At 35.4% G+C, this 23,685-nt stretch overlaps 2 protein-coding genes across 3 annotated transcripts; both read left to right on the top strand.

Moving 5' to 3' along the window:
- The first annotated feature begins 570 nt into the window (after positions 1-570).
- On the top strand, positions 571-23,457 carry LOC120624221 (SH3 domain-binding protein 5 homolog). 2 transcript variants are annotated; one of them, XM_039890640.1, is made up of 6 exons: positions 571-880; positions 7,892-7,954; positions 15,043-15,220; positions 20,982-21,100; positions 21,904-21,987; positions 22,456-23,457. In XM_039890640.1, exons 1-6 carry the CDS (start codon positions 812-814, stop codon positions 23,362-23,364), a joined length of 1,422 nt encoding a protein of 473 aa, XP_039746574.1. In that variant the 5' UTR covers positions 571-811; the 3' UTR covers positions 23,365-23,457. The 2 variants fall into 2 exon arrangements, with proteins under 2 accessions (XP_039746574.1, XP_039746573.1); XM_039890639.1 differs by lacking the exon at positions 571-880 and having other exon boundaries at positions 7,787-7,954.
- Positions 879-4,727, top strand: LOC120624220 (F-BAR domain only protein 2). Its single transcript, XM_039890638.1, has one exon. The coding sequence runs from the start codon at positions 941-943 to the stop codon at positions 3,617-3,619; it is 2,679 nt and encodes an 892-aa protein (XP_039746572.1). The 5' UTR covers positions 879-940; the 3' UTR covers positions 3,620-4,727.
- Positions 23,458-23,685: the final 228 nt, after the last annotated feature.

Genomic DNA, 23,685 nt, shown 5'->3' with positions numbered 1-23,685 from the left:
TAAAGCTTAGGTGGAGTTGCACTTTGTCTGTTTATTAGACTGTAGCACACAAAAATTATAATTTCTAAATTATTCGATCGTAGTAGTAAGTAACATAGTAATTTAACAAATCATTGGTTGGTTTTAAGTTGAAATACGCACTGATTAGACGAAGTTATAGATGTAAACGTTGAAACCATTCTGTATAAAAAATATACACGATAGGATGGTGGAGTATATCAAAATACAAAATAATACCTACTTAAATATAACTGTGTCCATCGATAGACCTTACATGCATTTGAGAATGTTATGAATAACTCTCTGGCGTGCAGATATTTTTTTCCTTCACCATGTTTGTTAAAACTCCGAAAATCTATAGGTGCGCAGCGGAGATGGAACTTGGACAATCACAAATCGAACATCTAATTTGATTAAAAAATTTAAACATGAATCCTCTTTCTCATTACATTAAAATAAAATCGATTCGACGATCTATCGAGTCAATTTTAATATCGGATTAAGGCAAACCCTACACGAAAATTAAAAAATGAATAAAATTGTCTATTATTATGATTTGACGTCGTGAAAGTGGACGTCATCTTGTTTCTTTGATTACTTTTAAATGTACTAATTTTAGAAAATTTAACTGATCTATTCATAATTTTTAAAGGTGTTTTCAAATAGCCACAATATTAAAAGAATTTAAGTCATGTCCGTGTGTTAAAAGTATTTATGAAACAGTTCAGTGAATGTGACGCTACATGCATTGTGATTTGTGTCGGTGATGTAATTTAGGAGATTGGGTGGCTTCGTAGTCGCAGGTACTACAATGGAAGAATCCTCATTCACTATCCCAGCTGACGACAATGGTGAGACTGAGCTCGACCCTAGAATACAGGTCAGTAGTGTATGAAAGATAATGTATGAATAAGTAATCGTTACAGACGCACCAGCAAAGATGAGTGTCAATTTTGTAGATTATTTCTCCAACGAGCACAATGGATACGATATTTTATATCAAAACATGAAATTCGGACTTATAGCCAGCAAGGAACTCTCCGAGTATCTTAGAGAGAGGTCGAACATAGAAGAGTCGAATTCGAAACTTTTAACTAAGTTAGCTAAACAAGCGAACAGCAACTGCGCTCAGGGCACCTTTGCACCCTTCTGGGGCGTTTTGAAGTGCTCTGCTGAGAAACTGTCCAATTTACATCAACACATGTTTCAAAAAGTCAGCGAGCTGGTCAAAGATGTTGCTCGCTATGCTGAAGAGCTTCACAAGAAACACAAGGCTGTTAAGGATTCTGAATCTAGTACTTTAGAAGTTGTATTACTTATACAAAATACAAAACAAGCATTACAGAAAGCAAAGGATGTGTACACATCTAAGTCAGCTGAGCTAGACAAGCTAAAGAAAGAAAATTCTTCCTCTAAAGACATTGAAAAAGCTGAAGTTAAGCTTAAAAAGCTACATGAAGACTTTAGACAGCTGGCAGAAAAGTACAGTCTTGTGAAACAGGACTTTGAAAAGAAAATGACACAAACCTGTAAGCACTTCCAAGATGTGGAGGAAGCTCATTTAAAACAGATGAAACAATTTGTCAGTGCCTATGCTGATATTATTCAAAACAATCATGACCTAATGGGCCAAGTTCATAGGGATTTTAAGCACCAGTGCCTTGAATTGACTGTAGAAAAGCTTTTAGAACAGTTTCTTGTGGAAAAGTACAATGCTTTAGAGAAGGCAAATTTAATGGAACTGATTCCCAATCTCCCAAAGCCTGGATCTGCGAATAACTCCATATCAGAAGCAGACCAGATATCCACAGTGTCTAATGGGTCCCACAAGCCTGCACAGGCAGCTAAACCACCTAAAAAAGAGCCATCATTTGCATCTAAGACTTCGAGGAGAACCACTTCTCTGCTGAATTTATTTACACCAAATTTTCAGAGCAAAGATGAACCCAGTGTCAGTAATGAGGGTGGTGCTCCCTGCTCGGCTCCTTCCAGTCCCAGTGGAACACCAGCCACTGGTGTGGCTCCAGATAAAGATGATAACATGAATAGAAATACAATTCGTGAATCTAAATGGTTTCGAAATAGAAGGGCAAAAAATAAACCAAAAAAATCTAAAAAGAAAAAAGATGAAATATCTGAAAATTCTAATGCAGCTGATAAGTCTGATTTGGAGGAAAAAGAGGAAGAAACACCTAAAGAGGATCTAATGAACTCTCCGGAGGTTGATGAGGAAGGTTTTTGTATAAGACCTAAAGATGAGAAGGGAAGTGTTTACTCTTCAACTGACTCAGAATCAGAAGAAGAAAGGGAACAAAAAATACGAGTTGAAATAAAACCTATTAGCAATGGAAATGCTCCAATGTCTGCAAGTGTGGACGAGCTTAGAGCTACAGTAGAAAACATAGGCTTAAAATATAACATTGGTACAACTAGAAGGGGGTCAAATGTTAATGCTAGTAAAGCAAGCAGTGACTTCTTGGTTGATTTGAATTTTTTCCCCAGTCCCAGTGCTAGTAACCCAGCTTCCCCTCATGGTAATGTCTCAAACCCTTATGCCCCATTACAAGCAAACCAGTCGAATTTACTTGAAAGTCCCACCCCAGTTTCAACCGCCGACGTTGGCGATCTTTTTTCAGAAGTTGGTGAAATGACTCAGCCCAACTTCCGAACGTCAACACCAACAATATCTACTATTTCGTTACCACGTCCGCCGTCGAGACGGTCTGAAGGTGACTTCCGAACAGCCGGCTCCTCAGGGTCCCGCGGTCCTTCGCCTCTAACTATTGGTATGGCAGATACAATACCTTTAGCTGTCGCTTTTCATGAAATTATACATTCTTATTTCCGTGGAACAGAGGAGTCAAAATGTCAAGTAAAAATGTCAGGTGATATGATGCTTTCTTTTCCTACTGGAATAGTAGGTGTGCTCGCTAATAATCCCAATCCAGCGAAACTCTGCTTTAGGCTGAAAAATATCCATAGACTTGATAATGTATTACCCAACAAGCAGCTTATTAGTATAAACGCAATGATGTCCACTCGCGACACTACAGTTGTGGAATTCAATATGCCTGCTTTAACTTCTTTGCTAAAAAGACAGTCAGAAAAGAATCCCACAGCACAATACTTTAATGTGGATATACTAAAATATCAAATAAGACCAAAAACCGGTGCAGCCTCGTGCCCTTTCCAAATGGTCGCACACTGGAAGTGTGAGCAAGATCACACCGACCTTAAAGTAGATTACAAGTATAATCTTCATGCTATGAGTCCACCGTCACCATTGCTTAATGTTTCTGTGTGTGTGCCTATAAGTGGTTCAGTGACAAACATAATTGCTATGCCCAAAAATACATGGATTGCAGAAAATGAACAAGCTCTCTGGAGATTCACAGAATTGTCACAGCACTCTGAAGACAGAGGTGTAGGGTCCCTGAGAGCTAGGTTTGAACTGAGCAGTGGGCCTTCGAATTATGCAACTATCTCTTCTCAGTTCAACTGCGAGGGTGCAACTTTGTCTGGCATTGAGTTTGAACTCATTGGCAGCGGGTATCGACTTTCACTAGTGAAACGACGCTTTGTATCTGGGAAATATATTTGTGACAGTGATATTCACTGATTGGTCCAATTTCTTATTTATGCATGTGAAACTGAATTTAATCATGAGGCAAATTAATGAGAAAAGATCTTGTTTGACATAAATGTTATCATTGGTACCTTATGGGACTGTTTCCTGTCCACAGACATATTACATTGCAATCACTATATATGTCAATTTCAACTTTATTAATTATTATTTTTTCGATACTTATTATGGTTATTAACAGCATCTTTATGTTCAATAAAATATTTACTGCACCAACTAATCTCGAGAGTATATGTGCCATTATTCACAACTAACTCATAGTTATTGATGTGTATTATATAGTTTTTCACACATTTAAGCATCATAGATGTAAATTAATTAAGAAGCTATAAATAATTATTTTTAACGAACTTTATGAAGGTCGATTTCCGTAGGTCTCTGCCCTAACTAAACGAAAGACGCGTTCGAGTTATTCGTCAAGGATGTCACATGGTTAAAACACCCAAGACAGTCGCGCGTTGTCTACGTAATTACTTTTCATAATATTTAGTATAGGAGCGTCAGTCGCGGTGCGACGCGACGATTGCACATCTGTCGTATAAGTAGCGACTACGGAAGTCAAACATAAATTTCATCACAAAATTATATACTGCAATAACTTTCAGGTCCTTTGTGCACTACGTAACGCAAATCTCTGATTCAAATCGTTTCGTGCTCATTTTCATTGAAAAAAACGTATGACAATGTGCTTCTTCTCGATCGATAAGACGCTGTAATTTAACAGATATTTGTGTAGCCTAGTGAAGAGAGTATCTTGCACTGTTGTCATTTATCAAACTCAAGCCCATACTAACACCAAGAAAGAAAGCTTTAAAATCATAGAATATATCTACATTATGTTACAATTATTGCAAAGCCATTTGTGGCGACATTGTATTGTTTTTATTCACTATCTACCTCCCGAGGTCAATAATGTAGATATCCTTAATGCTATCTATTAAATATTTTTCACAAAAATATTAATAAACATTGTTTATTTAGTTACAAGTAGGTGTATAATCGAAAACAGTTTATCTATTAACTTTTATTGAGTATTTTTATATTAAAAACAAGTAAATTCTAAACACTTAAGTTTATGCCAGTGTAATGCACATTTTTAATAATAATTATTATTACTAGTGACATAGATTTTATTTTTTCATCACTTAGATTTATTTTTTCACTTAGTTTTTAGAAATTCAAATTATTAATTTAGTTCAGTGCAACACTATGAAATAGTGTTTGCGAAACTGAAACAATATATTATGATTTATTATTATGAATTTAAATACCAGCATGATGCTGTAATTTATTTTATATTCTTTATTTGATTGATATGATTTTATAAATATCATACAATTTAGTGAATTGAATTGATATGAATCTCCAAATTATGCATTATTTTGTTTGGTGTTTGTTTGATTTAAAATTACTTTTATTTTTCTTATGAACATAATAGGCTAACTTCTACCACCGGAGGAATTTTTTGTTTATCGTTGTTTAGTGTTAGCGGAATAACTTGTGTTTGATGTTAAATATAAAAATACATAATTGCTTAGGTAGTTTTTATATACTTAATATCCATATTTAAATATTACTCAATTGTAATCTCATTTTCTTTCATATTTTTTATGTTTCTTATAATATTATTACTTTATAGCTAATTCACATTCGGCCTAAAATTACCTACCTACTGTTTTTATAATATTATGTCATTCTTATAATTAACCTTTACCAAAAGTAAAGTGTTCAATATCATAAACAGATTTAGGAATTATCCTATACTTTAGTACAACTGAACCATTCCATTACTGTAATAATTATAATATTGTAATATTTATAAGTTCTTTAATTGTGTAATTTACAAATCTGGATGAGATCAATTTACAAAAAGTTAGAGATGCATAATTTTTTGTATATTTTCAATGAATGTGAGCTAATATAGTGCCCTTCTAGAACAAGTTTTTTATTTCTGAACTTTTTTACTTCTATCTATACTTATGCTAGAGAGTGGAATTTTTTTTTGTTTCTTTGTTTGTCTATACCCAATGGGCTTCGAAGTTACTAGACCGATTTTTACCATTTCTTCGCCAAAATAAAGTTTATTAAATATATAACTTGTATAGTAATAATTTATTTTCAAAAAGAAAATGGCAAAAATGTAACCCAAAGTAGCAACACTTTACCTATAAATTCCATTACTTTGCCTGCGCTGAGATATCGCGAGTTTATAAGATTACGAACTACACCTAAACAAAACAGTTATTTAAAGAGATATATGCTTCATTGGAAAAGCTCTTTTATAAAAACTACATCCGATTTTAAAAATAAGAACTTATATATCTGTAGAAAAATACCTTAGTTGAATTCCACACATCTCCCAAATAGACTGTTCTGGGATGCTTCAAAAACAAAAGCAAAAAGCAAACACGGATGAAGTCACGGGCAACAGCTAGTAATATTGTAAAGAAGAAAGTTGGCCTATAATCGATAAGCAATGAAAATACTGCACTAATTTTAAATTTGCATCACGTAATCATCTACGTGCCTGTGAAAGTTCTGTAAAGATCGGCCCAGCAGTTTCAGAAATTAGTCGGAATAAACACACCAGACAAAAAGACATAAAGGAATGTTTTTTATTGCTATAAATACCGTAATTACTTCCGTATGCAATTAAGAAAATGCTGTATATACAACGTGTAATGGAATTACGAAATACTGTTAAAGGATGCATAAGTAAATTTCATAAGGAATCACCCTGTAAAAATATTAAATCAAAAGATGTATATTTATTTTTCCCTACAAACTAATTGAAAACATTCTAAATGTTTACTTTTGACAACCCTATTGAAGATACAAGACCAAGACGTGCATAGTACCTACGATATGCGACGCGTACCTAATAACTTTATTAGGTGTCACTGGACAGGAGACACTTGATTTTACTTTCGCATTTCATGTTAGGGCTGTAAAAACAGTAAAAACCATGGCAATGGTTTACTGAAAAGCGTTTCGGGTTCACAGATAAGTTTCAGACAAAGTAAATAATGTACCTCTGTAGCCACTGAATTATTATTTCTGTTTTCATTTACACGTTGTATATAGACTTCAAACAGACAATCAATTTTATTTTTCTGCGACAATTCGGTAGTAACGTGGTAGGAAGTTTCGTAGATAAGCTTGGGCATAAAACAACAACGCCTGTTTGTAGAAGATACCCAAATAAGAGAGTTCTAAAAATGCCCCTCTTCTCTTACCAGAGTTCAGGTTGTAGTATTCTTAAACCTAAAACACTCGCCGCACTTAGGGGTAACCTAGTGGGCAATGGAAACTGATGTGGCACTAAATTAGCTCTTAATCAATCACTTGAAACAATTAAACTACTTCTATGAATGCGTAATATTTTTATATCTTGAAAATTATAGGCGTGTATAATTCGAAAATAACTAAAATGTATGTAAATTGATAATAAAATGTAACAATAAGAATTCAACGTGGAATTTATTTACAATACCAAGGTCCTTACCTTAAGAGAGATGTATTAAATGTAAGTATTCATTTTTTTTTAGTTGCTTAGGCGCTTTTTAACGTAGGGACAGGAAACTATCCAAACATAAGGTACAGTTTTTTGATATTATTATAACGACTTAAAATAGTAACGCATAGAAAGAGAGACTCACGCAAGAAAACGAAGCTATACTTTACAAGCCGCCAATATTCAACGATCAAAAACGTTTAATGTGTAAAAGTGCCTTAGATCTATATAAAGAAGAAAACACGGAATCTTTTTAATTTACATTTTTACTTACTGATAATATTATTAGTTACGCACATTTTAGTGATAATTCGATTGCATTTTAAACTTAAATTAAACTTATCCTTTTTACAATGTCCTTTTTCTAGAAAATAACGGCGTTCTGTATTAATTTTATCAATTTAGCTTAAGTGGTTAGTTAAAAGTTAAATTATCGCAGTTCATTCATTTTAATTTTAGACTCAAATCAATTGTTGCTGTCACCGAGAAGAAATTTCCTACTGTGAAGATCCAGCAGCTAACTCGGCCGGAATTCACTATGCGTTATTATACTAAGGCGTATGTCATATTTATCTAAAAAGATAACGATAAAAATATAGTTTTGTTGAGATTGCGTTTACTTTACGATGTCTCGGTTGTTTCCCGTCTCTTCGTGTTGCTTGCTTCTACCCCATGTGTGGGATCGCGTGCTGGTACCTTGCGACTGTCTCAAATACTTCAAAAATTTTCAGGTGGAGCTTGAAAAGCTGAACGCAGCCACTGACGAGATTAATAAGTTGGAATTGGAATTAGATGTAAGTATTTTCTTCATATTGTTTGCTGGTGAGCTACTTTAAATTGTCCTCTTATATGGAAAACTTTGTGAAGAATATCGCACCCAATTTTAGTGTTTTTTCTCCTAGGTTCTAATTGTTCACCTTCTATTTAGATACTGAATAGACTAAGTAGTTGCATAAGTGATCATAGTGGTCGATAAACATGGTTTATCGACAGATTTGTGCTCTTGCACCTGAAGCAACACCTCGAAACTAGGTGTGGCATAGATAATTCTGGTAAACGCAACTAAAAGTTGAAACAATTCGTTAAATGGATGGCCCAATTTGGCCACGATAATAACGTAAAGCACGTAAAGCTGTCGGTACATAATCGATATTAAAGAGACGGAGTTACCTGAGCCTTCCGTATAGGACAATGTGCCGAACTTCGCGATAAATCTGCTACAGAACATAGTTAACACATTGTATACGTATAGCCAAGCTTAACACCGCGCGAAAGTTAAATGGATCCTAAAAAGCTGGTACATTAGTACCAGCTTTTTATGAAGCTTAAAATATGTAAAGAATCAATGTTTGGTAATCACATCCCTTAAATCTCAATCTTTGACGATCTGATGTTAACGGAAACAAGTGGATAGTCAAAACTGATCTGGAACTAAATTTGCTCCCAATCAATCATTTTAAAGAAACTATAAAAATATTTAAAGAACGAATATTAGGTAATTAGATCTAAATCACTAGCTTTGTCGGTTTTATGTTGACAGAAGATCAATGAACGTATTACAATACAGACGCCGAGATTGACGATCCAACAGATCAACCAATCTTCCGCGAAGTGTGCCCGATAATAGTGATTTATATTATGTAATAAACTGTTGCACTCTGCGGCGGAAGATCGGCGACGGAATTTCCGTTCAATATGGCGCTGGCAAGCTCTCGTTTCGCTTCACGTAATTGGTTGGTAATTTAATAGCAGGAAAGATTAGAGAAAATTTAATTATTCAAGAGGGTAAGTGGGTAAATGATTCGAGGGCTTATAATTATGCGTTTACTAAGGCTTCTTCGCATTTGTATGTTCCATATTTTATTACATATTCGCGATACGTGTGAACTCACACGCTACTAATTAAATTCTATTTCTATTTACTGTCATTTGATTAGATTTCCACAAGAGATTCAAACATTTCTGTATTAGTACTTATATCATATTTTACTAAGTTTCATATTGTGTCGCTCCCATAGAGGCTTTACAATGGTTGTATAGTAAATGGCCATTCATATGTTTCGGGAATTGAAATGGGCCCAGAGTTGTTCCTTGTGAAACACATTACGCATCGATACATAATAATTGATAGTATAATATACATCAACTATTATTGCCTGCATATTGTTTTGCTGACCAACTTCAAAGATTTTACAGAAATTATAGTATCTTTATTCATACTAATACAATGTGCTTACAATATCATTGATGAGAGATAACGTTAGTAATTTGTGATCCCGTTACTAAATACAGCCAACATTCACGTAACAACAATGTAAGACCTTGTTATCAATGCATACTTATTGACTATTGACTGTACTCGCCTATAGAGTAGATAAGTACTCGTATATGCGTGTGTACTGCACGACCTTTTAATTTAAACTAGTCATCCGTGAACAAAACGGCGTTTTTATATTAACGTATACATGTGCATTAACGTTTGCAGGTTTAGAACCCTTGTACCTTTAATTATTGTATGTTAACGTTTGGCTATATTTATCAAGTTTTGAAAATTAATACAGACATTAGGTAGCATGAAGTTGTTAGGTAAATTATGTGTGAACGTTTTCAACGACGTTTTTTTTATTTAACGACGTTTGTTACCTCAGAATTTTTTCAATTACTAACCGATTCCCATGTGGTTGGACCACATAAAAAGTACCGTTCATTCGGGTAGTATACATTCATCAGGTCAAGATCTATAGGAGGGTTCCTGGAAAAATCGAGGGAACTCTTTAAATATTATAGGTACACCTATAGTTATTTGACTATTTTTTTTTAAGTAACTTGTTTATTTTCTTTCTAAAAGCACCGTTTGGCTAAGTAAAGCTGATGATGAAGATTACAAAAGGTTATGAGCAGTTGTGATTTGGTTGTTATAACTCAAACCTACAATAGCAAGAAATTAATCTTTCTACAACATTATTAAGTCGGTCGGTCATTTTTTTATTTAATTAACTTTTTTATGTGAAACTTTTGGAGCACTTTTGAAACGTCCATTCTTTACATTTTAATACCACTGATTCGGATCGTAGAAGTCCTAAATTGCAGAAGCCTAGTGGTTGGGGCTTCTGCTTCTATTTCGTTGCGACCGAGTTTGATTCCCATTCCATTCCCACCTTTAACTTTTTGAAGTTTTGCGCGTTTTAGACTGAAGCAATTAAAATATCACTTGTTTTAACGGTCAAAAAACATCGTGCGAGCCTCTTCATAACGTTCTAAAAAGGCGTTTAGACTTCAAACGCCTTTTTACTACGAATCCGCACTTGGCTAGCATGGTGGACCACGGCTTAAAGGTATAGAAGAACAAGCAGTGGGCAGCCCTTTGATACAATTGTCTGGGTGTTTATATGAATGTTGCTATTTATTTATGTATATTATTCATAAAAATATTCATCAGTCATCTTAGTACCCATAACACAAGCTATGCTTACTTTGGGGCTAGGTGACGATAAATAAAAAAAAAAAAAATTATAGTGATAATGCAGTCCAAAAATACCCTCGGTGTGATATTCTAAATGCGTACATACTCAACGCTGTTTTACTCAATGACTTTTGTATCAAACTATACAACACTAATTTGCATCATGTGCTTATAGTAAGTCTATTGTAATATAAATATATAATATTCAATTTTCGTTATTAAAGACTTATATTTTGTCATAAAAACACTAAGCAATAGTACCGTCTATTTACCTTGTCTCTTAAAATTCAATAGCATTTTGTTTCCGCGTCTTAATATATTTAATATCAAAGGTTACAATTCTTATATTAGAATTTTTTGTTCAGTATATACATAATATTTTTGTATCGTGTTTTATTAAATGGTAGTGACCTTTGATGTTTTGAAACAGAGACAACAATAGCAGTCGATCTTAATAAAATACTAAACTACAGAAAGTTGAAGATTGCTGATAAGGGAGGTTAAAAGAACTTAAATAATTAATTATCTATGTAGTGAAATCGTTTTTTTTAACCGGCGATTTTGGACGGACTAAGCCTTTTAGAACGTGGAAAACCATCTCCTATAAACAGCAGAACTGGACATTTTGTAGGACGGTTTCCTTGCATGCCCTGCAAAGTGTTGCTGGCTAAGGAAAGGCAAATGCCTATACAGCCTAGGTAGCCCATGTGCGCCACAACCATCTTCTAAAGCTCGCACGCCTCCGTGAGCATTAAAAAACTCGACTGCGTAGGCTAGGTAATTATTTTTACCTATCTGCTTTTTTATATTAGCCTAAAGCAGTACACTTATAGACTATAGGTCTCGGCCAATAGAAGGGCTTGCCTATAATCACCAAGCTGGGCAAGCGAGTTGGTGAGCGCAGTAGATGGTTGAAGTAGCACAAAGCACGTTGCTGCCTGCTCCTCATTATGTTTTTTTAGTCGCCTCGTACGACACCGGGAAGAGAAAGTGTGGTGACAACTTTATCCTGATCTGCCATCACCACGCGTCACTAAATAATTAAGTCAAGTAAAATTCTAATGTTTGCAGTAAAAGTTCTTCACCTAAACATTCAAGGTATTACAAATAAACGTATCACATGATAATGGCTATGCAGTATTTTGTCACTCACATTTCATATATTAGAGCGTGACAAAACACTGAACAACTATCCCAGTGTACCTTTTTTTGTGAAGACCGTATGTCTAAATGATAATATGAACGCCTGCGTTCTATGGGCAGCTATATAGTAAACATGACAGCCAAGCACAGATCGTAGCTAATTGAACCAATGTACTGCGCTTGCGCATTTAGTTACGTGTAGGTATCTATCAAATGGACATAAAACTTGTCAAATTGAGATAAATAAAGTAGTAGTAAAGTGTATGTAACTTTTTTATCACTAAAACTTTTGACCTGTTGCTTCATCCCGTTTTACCTTACTTGATACTTCCATCAAGGGTTGTCTAGAGGAGAACGCTTAAAGTGGGTCGATCGATCGATTATACATTTGCAATCCTAAGGTAGCAAGGAATAATTGGACGCAGCTCACCAGCAATAGAGCAAGATAGCGTGCTTACAGTTGCGTGCACTTCATACATGCACAAAAGCAATGCATACCCTCAAATTGAAATATAGCCCGTATAGGAGGAGGATTTTTTCCATTTTATGCAATTTTCCTGCTGTATGTGTACCCTGGTAAGAAACCCAGTGCACGCCACTGCATGCATATGAAGAGGCGTTAGTCCAGACGAGGACTGAAATGGGCTCATGATGATGATCATGAATCCTGCAGCGGAGAGCTTATAGTATACGGGTTCTGTAAGCAACGTTATTTGATCAGACATTTTATGTGCCGACTGCATGGTCGATGGTACGTCACACATTGTGACTGTCACGGTTACTGAGATTACGATCAACGCACACCGTGTATACTCTGTTTTCTAACTCGTCTTATTATGTAGGTAAACAATATTTTCATTACTAATACCATATAGCTGGTATATTTATAACTGCGTCTCAGTCTTGCTCTAGAGCAGCTTTATTATTATAAATAAATAAATAAGTATACTACGACAATACACACATCGTCATCTAGCCCCAAAGTAAGCGTAGCTTGTGTTATGGGTACTAAGATGACAGATGAATATTTTTATGAATAATATACATAAATACTTAGAATCTAGATACTGAATATAAAAATCTAGATGCGACTCCTATGATATCATCTGTCAACCTCGTCGGGAGACTACAAACGCTGCGGTTACGGTTGCGGGGTCGCCACTCCAGCACCTTGGTACCCCATAGTTTCTTACGTAACATCACTCAAAGTCACAAATCATTGAAAAAATTGTTTTTTTTTTTTTTTTTAAATCCTTAATTATTTGGGACTATTATTCAACACGGATATGCCAGCCCCATCATCCCTTAAGTAACTAGGAGAAAACATAGTTGTTTTACAGTTTACTTTCCCATCTATAGAGTATGTTAAAGTGAGATGCCTCAAATACTACATAAAATTAAAGTACTGCGAAATATCTATTAATAGCTTAAATTTCCTTATAAAACCTCAAGCACACACAGGCACACACAAACACACACACGCACTCTTACATACAAACACGATTTTTTACACGACACTCTTAATGCATGTTCCTAAATTGAAAACTTGGTGTAGTTTATTAATTTTAAATTAGTTATTTCATGTTCTGTTAATATGCAATAAAGTCGTTCAAGTGAAGAAGAAAGCGCTGAGGACTAAAATACGAGATATCAGTGGTCAAAGCTACTATAATTTTATAGCTTTTATGGCTGCTGCTTGCGGCTTCGACCGTGTTTTTATGGTTTTTTATGAATCCGGCGGGATTTTGTATATTTTTCCGAGATAGAAAGCAGTGTGTAATCCATTTTCATTCCAAATTTAAGTCAAATTGTTTCCGTAGTTTTCGTGTGAAAGAGTAATAAACATCCTCATAAACTTTATTTTTTTCATTTATTTTATTACTTACCAACTATAAATAATATAATATATCATAAAGTATTCCAAATATCGTTAAGACCCCAGTTATGGAGCGTACAACCTGTACAAGCTCTACTATTTACTTCCCCATAACATGTTTATTACTTGCGCAACCTGTTCTTGAATGTGTAAACCCGTCTCTTGAGTTTCATCTGACACCTGAATCAACTCTTTGATATTCTTTTGATTCTATAACCCCACGTTTATTATAAACTAGCGGTCTCCCGCGACTTCGCCCGCATATGATTCAACCTTTAAAGATTGACATATGCACATATGCTCAGCGGAACGTATTTATTTATTCAAAGCACCACCAACAGAATCATATGCAATACATTGACATATGATAATGCTAAGGTGGTGGTGGTGGTGGTGGTGGTGGTGGTAGGATGGTGGCTAAGGTGTTCAACTTAAAGGTAGCTACAACATAACTTTTCAAGTCGACGCTAAATGAAGGCGGACAATATAACACGTAAAGGAAATGTAAAAAGAAACGTGTGTGTACACGCGTTAGAAATTATACTCCTTCGGCGTTACAAGATCTTTTAAATTTTTTTATCGTTCGCCTTATTCTACGTTTGTAGAAAAACGACACAAACCATTAAAAAAAAGTTATTTAATACATTGGAAGTTTCATTATAACGGATTATCTTATTTAATAAAGTTTATTTAAATATTTAACCATTAAATATTTGTACATATTTAAATGAATGGACATAATACACACAATTAAATGTGGAATACTAATAGACTCATTATCCGACAACGAAGTTTCAATCAACATTAAAATTTTAGATTTTTGTACAATTGAATCAATTTAATCACCGGAATTAGCCCGTACATTTGAATTGAATTTGTAAATTTGAAATTGAATTGAAAGGGTACACTGTCAAACCTTATAGGTAACTTCAGGGTGTCCTTTTTTGTGACGGTGGTAAAAAATTACCCTCATAATTTTTACATAATGTGAATGAAAATATAACTCCAAAAAGACGACCGACTGGCGCAGTGGGCAGCAACCCTGCTTTCTGAGTCCAAGGCCGTGGGTACGATTCCCAGAACTGGAAAATGCTTGTGTGATGAACATGAATGTTTTTCAGTGTCTGGGTGTTTATCTGTATATTATAAGTATTTATGTGTATTATCTTCATAAAAATATTCATCAGCTATCTTAGTACCCCTAACACTAGCTACGCTTACTTTGGGGCTAGATGGCGATGTGTGTAGTATATTTATTATTAAAAAGAAAAACTAAATATACAAAATTATGAACAAGGGAAAAAAAAACTAATTCTATATTTATTATTTTTAAAGAGAAAGAGACTGGCCAATTATTTTTAGTAGCTTATTTTTGAAGTTTATAAATTTTTTGCTATCAGGAATCCATGAAAACTTTCCACCTGCTCCTGAACGAGACATCCTGTAGACTGCAATCGCTCACGAAGAGATTGGGCACGTGTGTGGACAAGTCCCGGCCGTACCACGACGCCGTGTCGGCTGCGATCACTGCCCGGGCAGAGTGCCAACGCGCCGCGGTGCAGTTCCAGAGGGCTAGTGGTGAGTCACACAATTTGAACACAGCCTTGATGTGAAATTTGAACGCTAAACTAACATATTGTTATCATTAATAAACATTCCGTTCAAATAACGTGAACGTCAGTACAATTTTCCAATGTATAAAGTAAATAGAATCCGAAAAGTTTCACGTATGGTAAACATAGCTAAGAAATACTTCCGAAAAATTCACCTTTCAAACAAGAAAACAAAATAAAAATCGGTTCATCTGGTCACACACACACACACACACACACACACACACACTTTTAACACCCCGTAGTTTTCCCGACCCCGACCAACCCGAGAACCTAAACCGGACCCGGACCTCCCATATGAAATTACTGCGATCACCGTTGCGCCAGGAAGGTCGTCCAAAACACCGGTTCTATACTAATGACATTCAAAATTCAAAATTCATTTATTTCAAGTAGGCCTAATATAAGCACTTTTGAAACGTTAAGTCTGTCTGTTTGTAGTGATTCTACCACCGGATCGGAAGGCATTTTTCTATCTTGTGAGAGCTGAAAGCGGAGCCGGATGCTTCCAAGCAACCTTGTTATTAAAAAATTCATCAATTGTATTATTTCATAAACCATAAATACTCCGAGTATAGCTCTCTCGATTGCTCGCTGAATCCAAACCTTTTCTTGTCCGAAAGCGTTTCGGAGCCGTAAGGCATCAATTTTAAATTACACACGCAGTGCTAACAACATTATGTACATTGTAATCATTGTATTATGTACGCTATCGCACCGGTAGATAGCAAATCGGCAGCTTCCTGTGGGGTGCAACGCCAGAGTTGCCTTGTTCTTGACTCCGCCAAGGCCATTGCGGTCAAGGACTTGGCGCAGTCGATGTTTTACAAACAAAAATGGTTTATGGAAATTCCTCCAAATTTCTCCTAACTTTTCTTATTATACAAACAATATTTTAATTACTATTGTTCTTATTTTCTGAATTTGGTACAAATAAAAGAAAAATTTCAAAAAAAAAAACTTTCTACTAGTCAAGCCCTTTCATTTGATACCCATATTGAGGGATTTGTGACAAAATCACAGAATTAAGAACATACAGAAACCGTGTACACGTCTAATGTTGAAGCATCAAAAACCACTCCACTTTAGTAGTGTTTCTCGAACCGCCTGTTCGACTACGTCAGTCACTTCATTCCATATGCAGTTGACAGTAATTATTTTACCTCTAATGTTATAAACGTGTACCATAAGACGGGTAAATGGGAAAAGGTTGTGAGCTATCATTCCGCGGGTGTGAAGTGAGACGTGCGTAGAGCGTTTTCACTGTTTCTGGACACAATGCACTGCATTCAATAATGGCTGAATGGGAGTGGAAAAAATATCGAAACATTTTATGGCGGCGCTCGGCGGCCATCTTGGAATTTTAAAGAACATTCCCGGTTTTCAAACTAAAAAAACTAAATCAATATCCTTATTTATGAAAATAAGTAAAAGTTAATTTTGGTAGTCATATGCTTTGTTTCCAAGATAGTTGGAATTGAATTACATGAGACAGTTTTTACCTTTTATCTAAGGCTCAATAACGGACGTTTTAGAAATATACTCACAAGTAAAAATTAAAATGCCATACTTTTGATGAAGTTTTCCGATGGTGAGTTAGTAGAACGTACCCTGGTACCTTCGTTACTAATTTGCAGCTCCAATTAGTGATGTCGGTCAGATAAATTAATATCGCCTCGCTGGGCCCCGCCGCAACTCCGACATCGAGAGCCCCACGCCTAGGAGAAGACCTTCCTACACATATCTAAAGGTCTAAACGAAAGAATGTAATATATCACCTCGTATCAGTAATCAGTATACTACGACAATACACACATCGCCATCTAGCCCCAAGTAAGCGTAGCTTTGCGTTATGGGTACTAAGATGACTGATGAATATCTTTATGAATTATATAAGAGTATAAACACCCAGACACTGAAAAATATTGAAATTCATCACACAAACATTTTCCAGTTGTGGGAATCATACCCACGGCCTTGGACTCAGAAAGCAGGGTCGCTGCCCACTGCGCTTTCTGGCCATCGGAATAATGGAAAAAAGAACATAATTTTGGTATATATATTTTATATTTGAAAATGGTGGCGGGCGCTCTGCGTGGCCTATATAGCATGGAGACATATGCAATTAAATTCATAATTCGTAGAAATAGAAATTTTATTTATAATAGTAATAGCAATTCACAATGAGTTTAATTGTTTCAACATATTCTACCATTTCGGCATGCAAATATACAAATATTATTTACAGCAATCATGATTATATTCATTTAAAAATATTCTTTTTTCTAACGTATTTTACAATGTTTTCAGTTTTGCTACCGTTGGACCATATATACATCTTATTTCACATGCAATAAAATTAAACCCCAGTTCTTTAAGTCATAATTATTTACCCTGCATGGCAGCGACCCTACTTTCTGAGTCCAAGGTCGTGGGTTCGATTCCCACAACTGGAAAATGTTTGTGTGATAAACATGAATGTTTTTCAGTGTCTGGGTGTTTATCTATATATTATAAGTATTTATGTGTATTATATACATAAAAAAATATTCATCATCTATCTTAGTACCCATAACACAAGCTACGCTTACTTTGGGGCTAGATGGCGACGTGTGTATTTTCGTAGTATATTTATTATTATTATTATTTAATAGTTTATTCAGTTTTGCTAACAACGTACTATTTAACTACTAAATTAACTAAAAAAAGCCTGTGCCCATTTATCGTTTAAAAGTGAACTAAGATAATATCTTCGCATTTTACATTCTGTTTTTCCAAGAATACGGTAGACATCTTCATCTACTAAGATTTCATTTCCGCTAATGTACTTTTGATTTTCAAGCATATCACAGATACAATAAACATATATATTTCGTCAGAAATCCAAAATACGGCTGTCACTGAACAAAAGTGCCCGTGGTCTTGTACTTTGGCAGATATTCCCTGCTCCTAAAGGGGAGAGACAGCGTTGCTTATTGCTCCACATCAAACCTCACAGCATACTACAAATCAACATACAAGTGTGAACGGTTCAATTCAGTTAATTTGCATAAGTGGGCCAATAACGGTGACGTAACGTAACGATTACGTAACGCTGCAGATACGATTTAGGCTACTACTGCACATACCAGATACACGTGGCTTGGCACTTGAAAAGTCCTATTATAGTATTAAGGACTACGTCAACGATAAAAATACTTGGGTATAAATTATAACTCTAACCAGGTTGCTTCTTTGAATGAATGAATGAATGAATGAATGAATATACTTTTATTGCACACCACAAAAAGTAAATAAAAAAAGAGAAGTATAACAAAACAACGTATACAATTTATTCGTATTTATTTATTCTTTAAAAGTTTTAAATGACAATGTGAGATGGTGATAACAAAAAACGGCTAAGGCTTTTGTGGGCTTCTTCTTAGACCAGGGCGCGTTTGGAACCCTCGTAGCTTTTGTTTTAAGTTGAAGAACTTCTATGTCATATTTTAAATGTACACATGAAAAGTGGCTATTTGAATAAAGAAATGGCATATAGATACTTATCAATTTTGAATCACATGTATATTTAACTTTGACTTTGACTTTGAATCGAACCACAAATATCGAACTTATTTTAGGCGCAGTTCCAACTTTTTATAACAAACTTATTATAAAAACTTAAACACAAGCTGGTATCGTTGCGGTGTCTGAGTCTCTCAACAAGACTAAAGTGTATTATTTTTAGAGTTTTTCTAAGACTCCACTGTCAGTCCGTAGGTCATGTAATAGTCAGTTGAAATTAGCGCAGTTGGTGTATTTCCGTTGCCGCTATAAAAAATACTACAAAAAAATATTAAAGGGCTCCCATAAGTCAGTCATTTTTTCATTTTACCGGGTTTAAAATTTGGTTTTAGCCAAATTCATTTCACATTCCGCAATACGCAATTTGAATTGGCATTGTATACATTTTATTGCTTCAACTAAGTACTTGAAGTTGCAAAGTTGCAAAAGTATGTCGGTAATTGAAATGAAATGAAATGAAAATACGCGTTATTGTACACCTAACATGATGAAATAATAAATAAAAACGTGTGTGTACTTAAGTACACGCGTTAAAAGTTATATTTCTTTGGAGTAACAAGATACAATTTTATCTTTCGCCTTATTGTTAGTTTGTTGAAAAAAACCACACTAACTGATTAAGTAATGAATACATTGAAAGTTTTATTATAACGCATAATAACTAGTGATCTCATTATCGTACAACCAAGTTTAACTCACATTCAAATTTGAGATTTTGGTATGAGCCCGCAGACTATGACAACTGAAAGTGTAGGTACACTGTCAAAACTTTTTTTTGAAAAACTAAAATGTGTACTATAGCTAACTTGAGGGTGTCGGTTTTTCGTAATGGTGTGCGCGCGCATCATAACAATTTACTCAAATAATTGTTCCTTAACGCGCCAAACGAAGTATGACTTCAAAAACACTAAATATAACACACAGGTGAATTGTTTCTTTAAAGTTCTAAAAACAGTCCGCGTCAACATATGACTATTTTTTAAGGTTGACACATACGAGAACGAAGTCGCGAGGGACCGCTAGTGGAAATATAAAGACACTCCTAAAAACAACTCATGACTACAAATGTTAAACTTTAAACTTATTGTATGCAAAAAATTCTTACCCTAACGCAATGGGTGTGTGGGTAAATACAAATTCCCCTTACACCCAGGAAGGTCTGGTGCGAGGAGCCGGTGGGTGCACGGGTAGCTCCCCAATTTGACGTCAGAAAATGCATGCCGACAATGCATTTTATTGTCATAAATTTAGTCTCGTTAGAGTCGAAATAAAACATTTAATTCCTGCAAGGTCATTGATAAGCAAAACATACATTTGTATACGCTAATCTTATCAGACGCATGTGTCTGTATTCTGTTACTGCATAAGCCTAATGTACACACAATGTACGCACACAATATAAATGATGATAAAATATCATCATTTATATTGTGTGCGGTTTAATTTAAAAAACTTAAATATGATAGGTATCAAAGTTGTATATACAACGTGTAACCGAATTACGAAATACTGTTGAAGGGTGCATAAGTATATTTCATAATTCCAAATATTTAACTTTCGCCATATACTACGTTTGTAGAAAAAACTACACTAACAATAGAAAAACGGTATTGTTTGGATTATTGAAAGTCAACTGTCAAACCTTTTTTAGAAAAACTAACACTCGCTTTACTCTCGCCATTTTTTCCTAACGCGCCAAAAGAAGTATAACTTCAAAAATCCGCATGTTTTTTCGCAATTCTTTCAAAACTTTTGTCCTGTATCTTATATGGATATCCGCAGTTGCGATTATCAATTTAAAAGTATTGGTAATTCCGTCAAAAGCACGGCGTTCTACGAACACATATAATTAAATTGAATATATTTCTTTATGGTCCGTTTTTTGGGCAGTCATAACAAGAGTTCGTAAGTTCAAGGCAAACAACTAGATATTAGAAGCGCGTTAAACTGCTTAAAGCGCGTACATTACTTTTTTGCAACTTTTAGTCGCGTAAATAAGGTTAAACATGCCCAAAATTTAAAAAATAAATACTTAAATTTTACCTAAACCGCTGGGCGCTATTAGTGGGAAATATGCTAAAGAACTTCATAGATTTAATCTTAAAGAAATACTTTACTTTAGAATAACCACAATTCTCATTTATTATTGTTCGTACTTTTAGAATTACACGCAGCAGCGAAAGAAACGGTCAAACTAGCGGAGCAGCGTTTCGTCAGTAAACAGGACGAGTGGCAGTTTGACAGCAATTGGCAGGAGGTCCTCAACCATGCCATCATCCAGGTACCACAGAACAAGAACTATCGCATACCCATTTTCCACATAAAGACGGACATAGTAGCGAAAACTTGAATGTGATAATAGTGCCGAATTTGTTTTACAATACACTCTAAACTAAATTGACAGCTGTAAAAATAATTCTGTCCTTTTCCACGGCAAACGTTGCGTAAAGACTACTTTAGACTTCTCAATTTAGTTTCAGAATAAAATGTCTAAACTCTATAAAGTCAAGAAATGAAAAAAACGTTTCTTTATCCTAATTAAAGGAAAAAAAAAATACAATAATATAACAATCACATTCTTCGCTTCGCTTCTGAAGTATCTAATGAAAGCCTTCTTGATTTTTCGTTACAATAAATACTAATCACACATAACGTAGAATGTTATGCAAAAAAAAAAATGGACACTAAAATTACCAGTGTTTTAATTTTGGTGTGTGTTGTTACGTTTAACACATTTCACACCATACGACCTGGAACCGAGACGGCGCCGGGAGCAGCTACGTATCAACACCAGGCTCTCCACATTGTGCTACAAGAATATTCTTAGCTACTTTGGTCACTTTGCCCGACGCCTGCCCAATAACCTGGATATCAAAAAGGATGAGGATAGAACATTTCCATCTGGAAAGCTGTAATAAAAAACTCTACGAAGAAACAGACGACCTTCAGTTATGAAGAAAACGACGAAGAAGGCGAGACGTCGCGTTTAGAAAAACTTATTTTATAACTCTCACAAAAAGACATTATTCCCAAAAAATATCTAATATCTAAGAATTCTTCATATTTGACTTATATATTTTCTAGGTTATGGACGCAGAGAAAAGGAAAGCAGAAAGTGGTCGTGAGCATCAAAAGAAAGCCGCTGCGTATATCACGGCCGAACGAAAGGTATTTGATCATTATTTTTCTACTTTGACTTCCGTTAATTAGCTGTATAGTAATGTACTTCGCGTACAGCAAATAGTGACCGTAGCTTCCAGATGCTATATCCAACTATTCGCACGACATCTTACTTCAATTCTTTTGTGTACTTTACTGAGTTTTAGTGGACAACCATCTCCTGTAAGTAGAGCAACATGGCATGCAAGGAACGCGTCTCAAAAAGTGCCTTACTTTGTTCATCAACCTGAGGCGTAGTTATAAAGTGCGTGTAATTACATTGGGCACCATGCGCTTCAGAACAAAACACAACAATGAGCACAGAGCTCTGTCACAAAAAGCTCTTCCACTACTGCTTTTTGCTATACTCTTCGCACCTGGCCGCTCGGTAGAACGGATCTCACTCTTACGTCGAAGCTTCTTACGACCAATGACCTAAGTGAGATCACTTAACGAATAAACGTATTTCTATTTCAGGCAGCCCAACTGGAAGAAAACTTGAAACGGAACATCATAAAATCAAGAGTATATTTTGAGGAGAAGAAATTGTGCGACGAACAATTACAAGCACAAAACGAGAAAATAGAAAAATTACAGCGTCTCATAGCAGACGCAAAGTTTAGATATTCCAAATCTTTGAAGGCATTGGAAGAAATATCCGAAGAGATACATAGACGCCGAGGGGAATATCCACCAGGAAAGGACTCTATACCAGTTGGCCCAAGAGAACCCGGCGTAGGCGCAGAAAGAGATCCTATACACGACGAAACACAAACGGGAACTGAGAAAGATGACGAATCAAGCCTCCAAGAACTAACGATGCGTGTAAGAGAACTAGCCTCGAAACCTATAGACAGAACAGATGTGGAAAACGACGAAGCGTGGGCACTAGAACTAAATGAAACCATTAATAAACTAGATCAACTCCTAATGCTCAAGGAAACGAATCAGCGAAAGAAATCCAAATTCACAGCCAGCTCACCGAGAAATTCTAGCGCTCCGTCAACTAGTACTAACACCGGCAATAAGTTTGACCCACCGAGTGACAATTTCACCAAGGAGACAAATTTATCCCGAACCAAATCCATAAGTCGCGAAGTTATATACGAAAATGCACACCCAATAAGTAAGATTGAGAAATCTAAAAGTATGATGTCGCTGGATGTTTTAGCATTAGCTAGAGACGCAACTATAATGGACCGAGAGTCTTATCTAAAAGCTGTTATCGAGGACAAGTCTCCAACTGGAACGTATACAGAGAGTAATTCTGACAGGAATGACAGTCCAGACGACATTTTGATGGTGGAATGCGATTCCAGTGATTCTACTCAGAATCCAGTTATAAGAATGACCAGCTCGACTATTACTGATAGTGATAACAGCTAGACGTCTAAAAAAATGGGTTAATTTGTCGTGTTTGATAAGGAATTTCTAACCATCGCCATTGAGGAATCTTTACTATTACAAATGAGAAAATTGTGTTTGTTTGATTCTCCTTACTTCATGCCCTAACTAAGCAAACATTCGACATGATATTTGGTAAAGAGTTAGTTGAAAGATAGGAGAGTAATAAAGGCTATTTTTAGTCCTGGCAAAATCTCTCACGTCAAATTCCCAGGGGCTACAGAAACATTTGTATTTTTGCACCAAATATCATCCCGTTTATTGCGTTCTAACAAAACAAACAGACGGTTTATTCACCGCGGG

Source organism: Pararge aegeria, chromosome 6 (genome assembly GCF_905163445.1).
Source record: "Pararge aegeria chromosome 6, ilParAegt1.1, whole genome shotgun sequence".
NCBI classification, from domain to species: Eukaryota; Metazoa; Arthropoda; class Insecta; order Lepidoptera; family Nymphalidae; genus Pararge; species Pararge aegeria.
Note: the sequence above shows the minus strand (reverse complement) of the source record. Positions and strands in the feature narration are given on the sequence as shown.

Coding starts and splice junctions, on each gene's coding strand:
- LOC120624221 (XM_039890639.1), top strand. CDS start 7,787: ATGTCTCGGTTGTTTCCCGTCTCTTCGTGTTGCTTGCTTCTACCCCAT. Junction 15,221..20,981: donor GCAGTTCCAGAGGGCTAGTG/GTGAGTCACACA, acceptor TCGTACTTTTAG/AATTACACGCAGCAGCGAAA. Junction 21,101..21,903: donor TCAACCATGCCATCATCCAG/GTACCACAGAAC, acceptor TATATTTTCTAG/GTTATGGACGCAGAGAAAAG.
- LOC120624220 (XM_039890638.1), top strand. CDS start 941: ATGAGTGTCAATTTTGTAGATTATTTCTCCAACGAGCACAATGGATAC.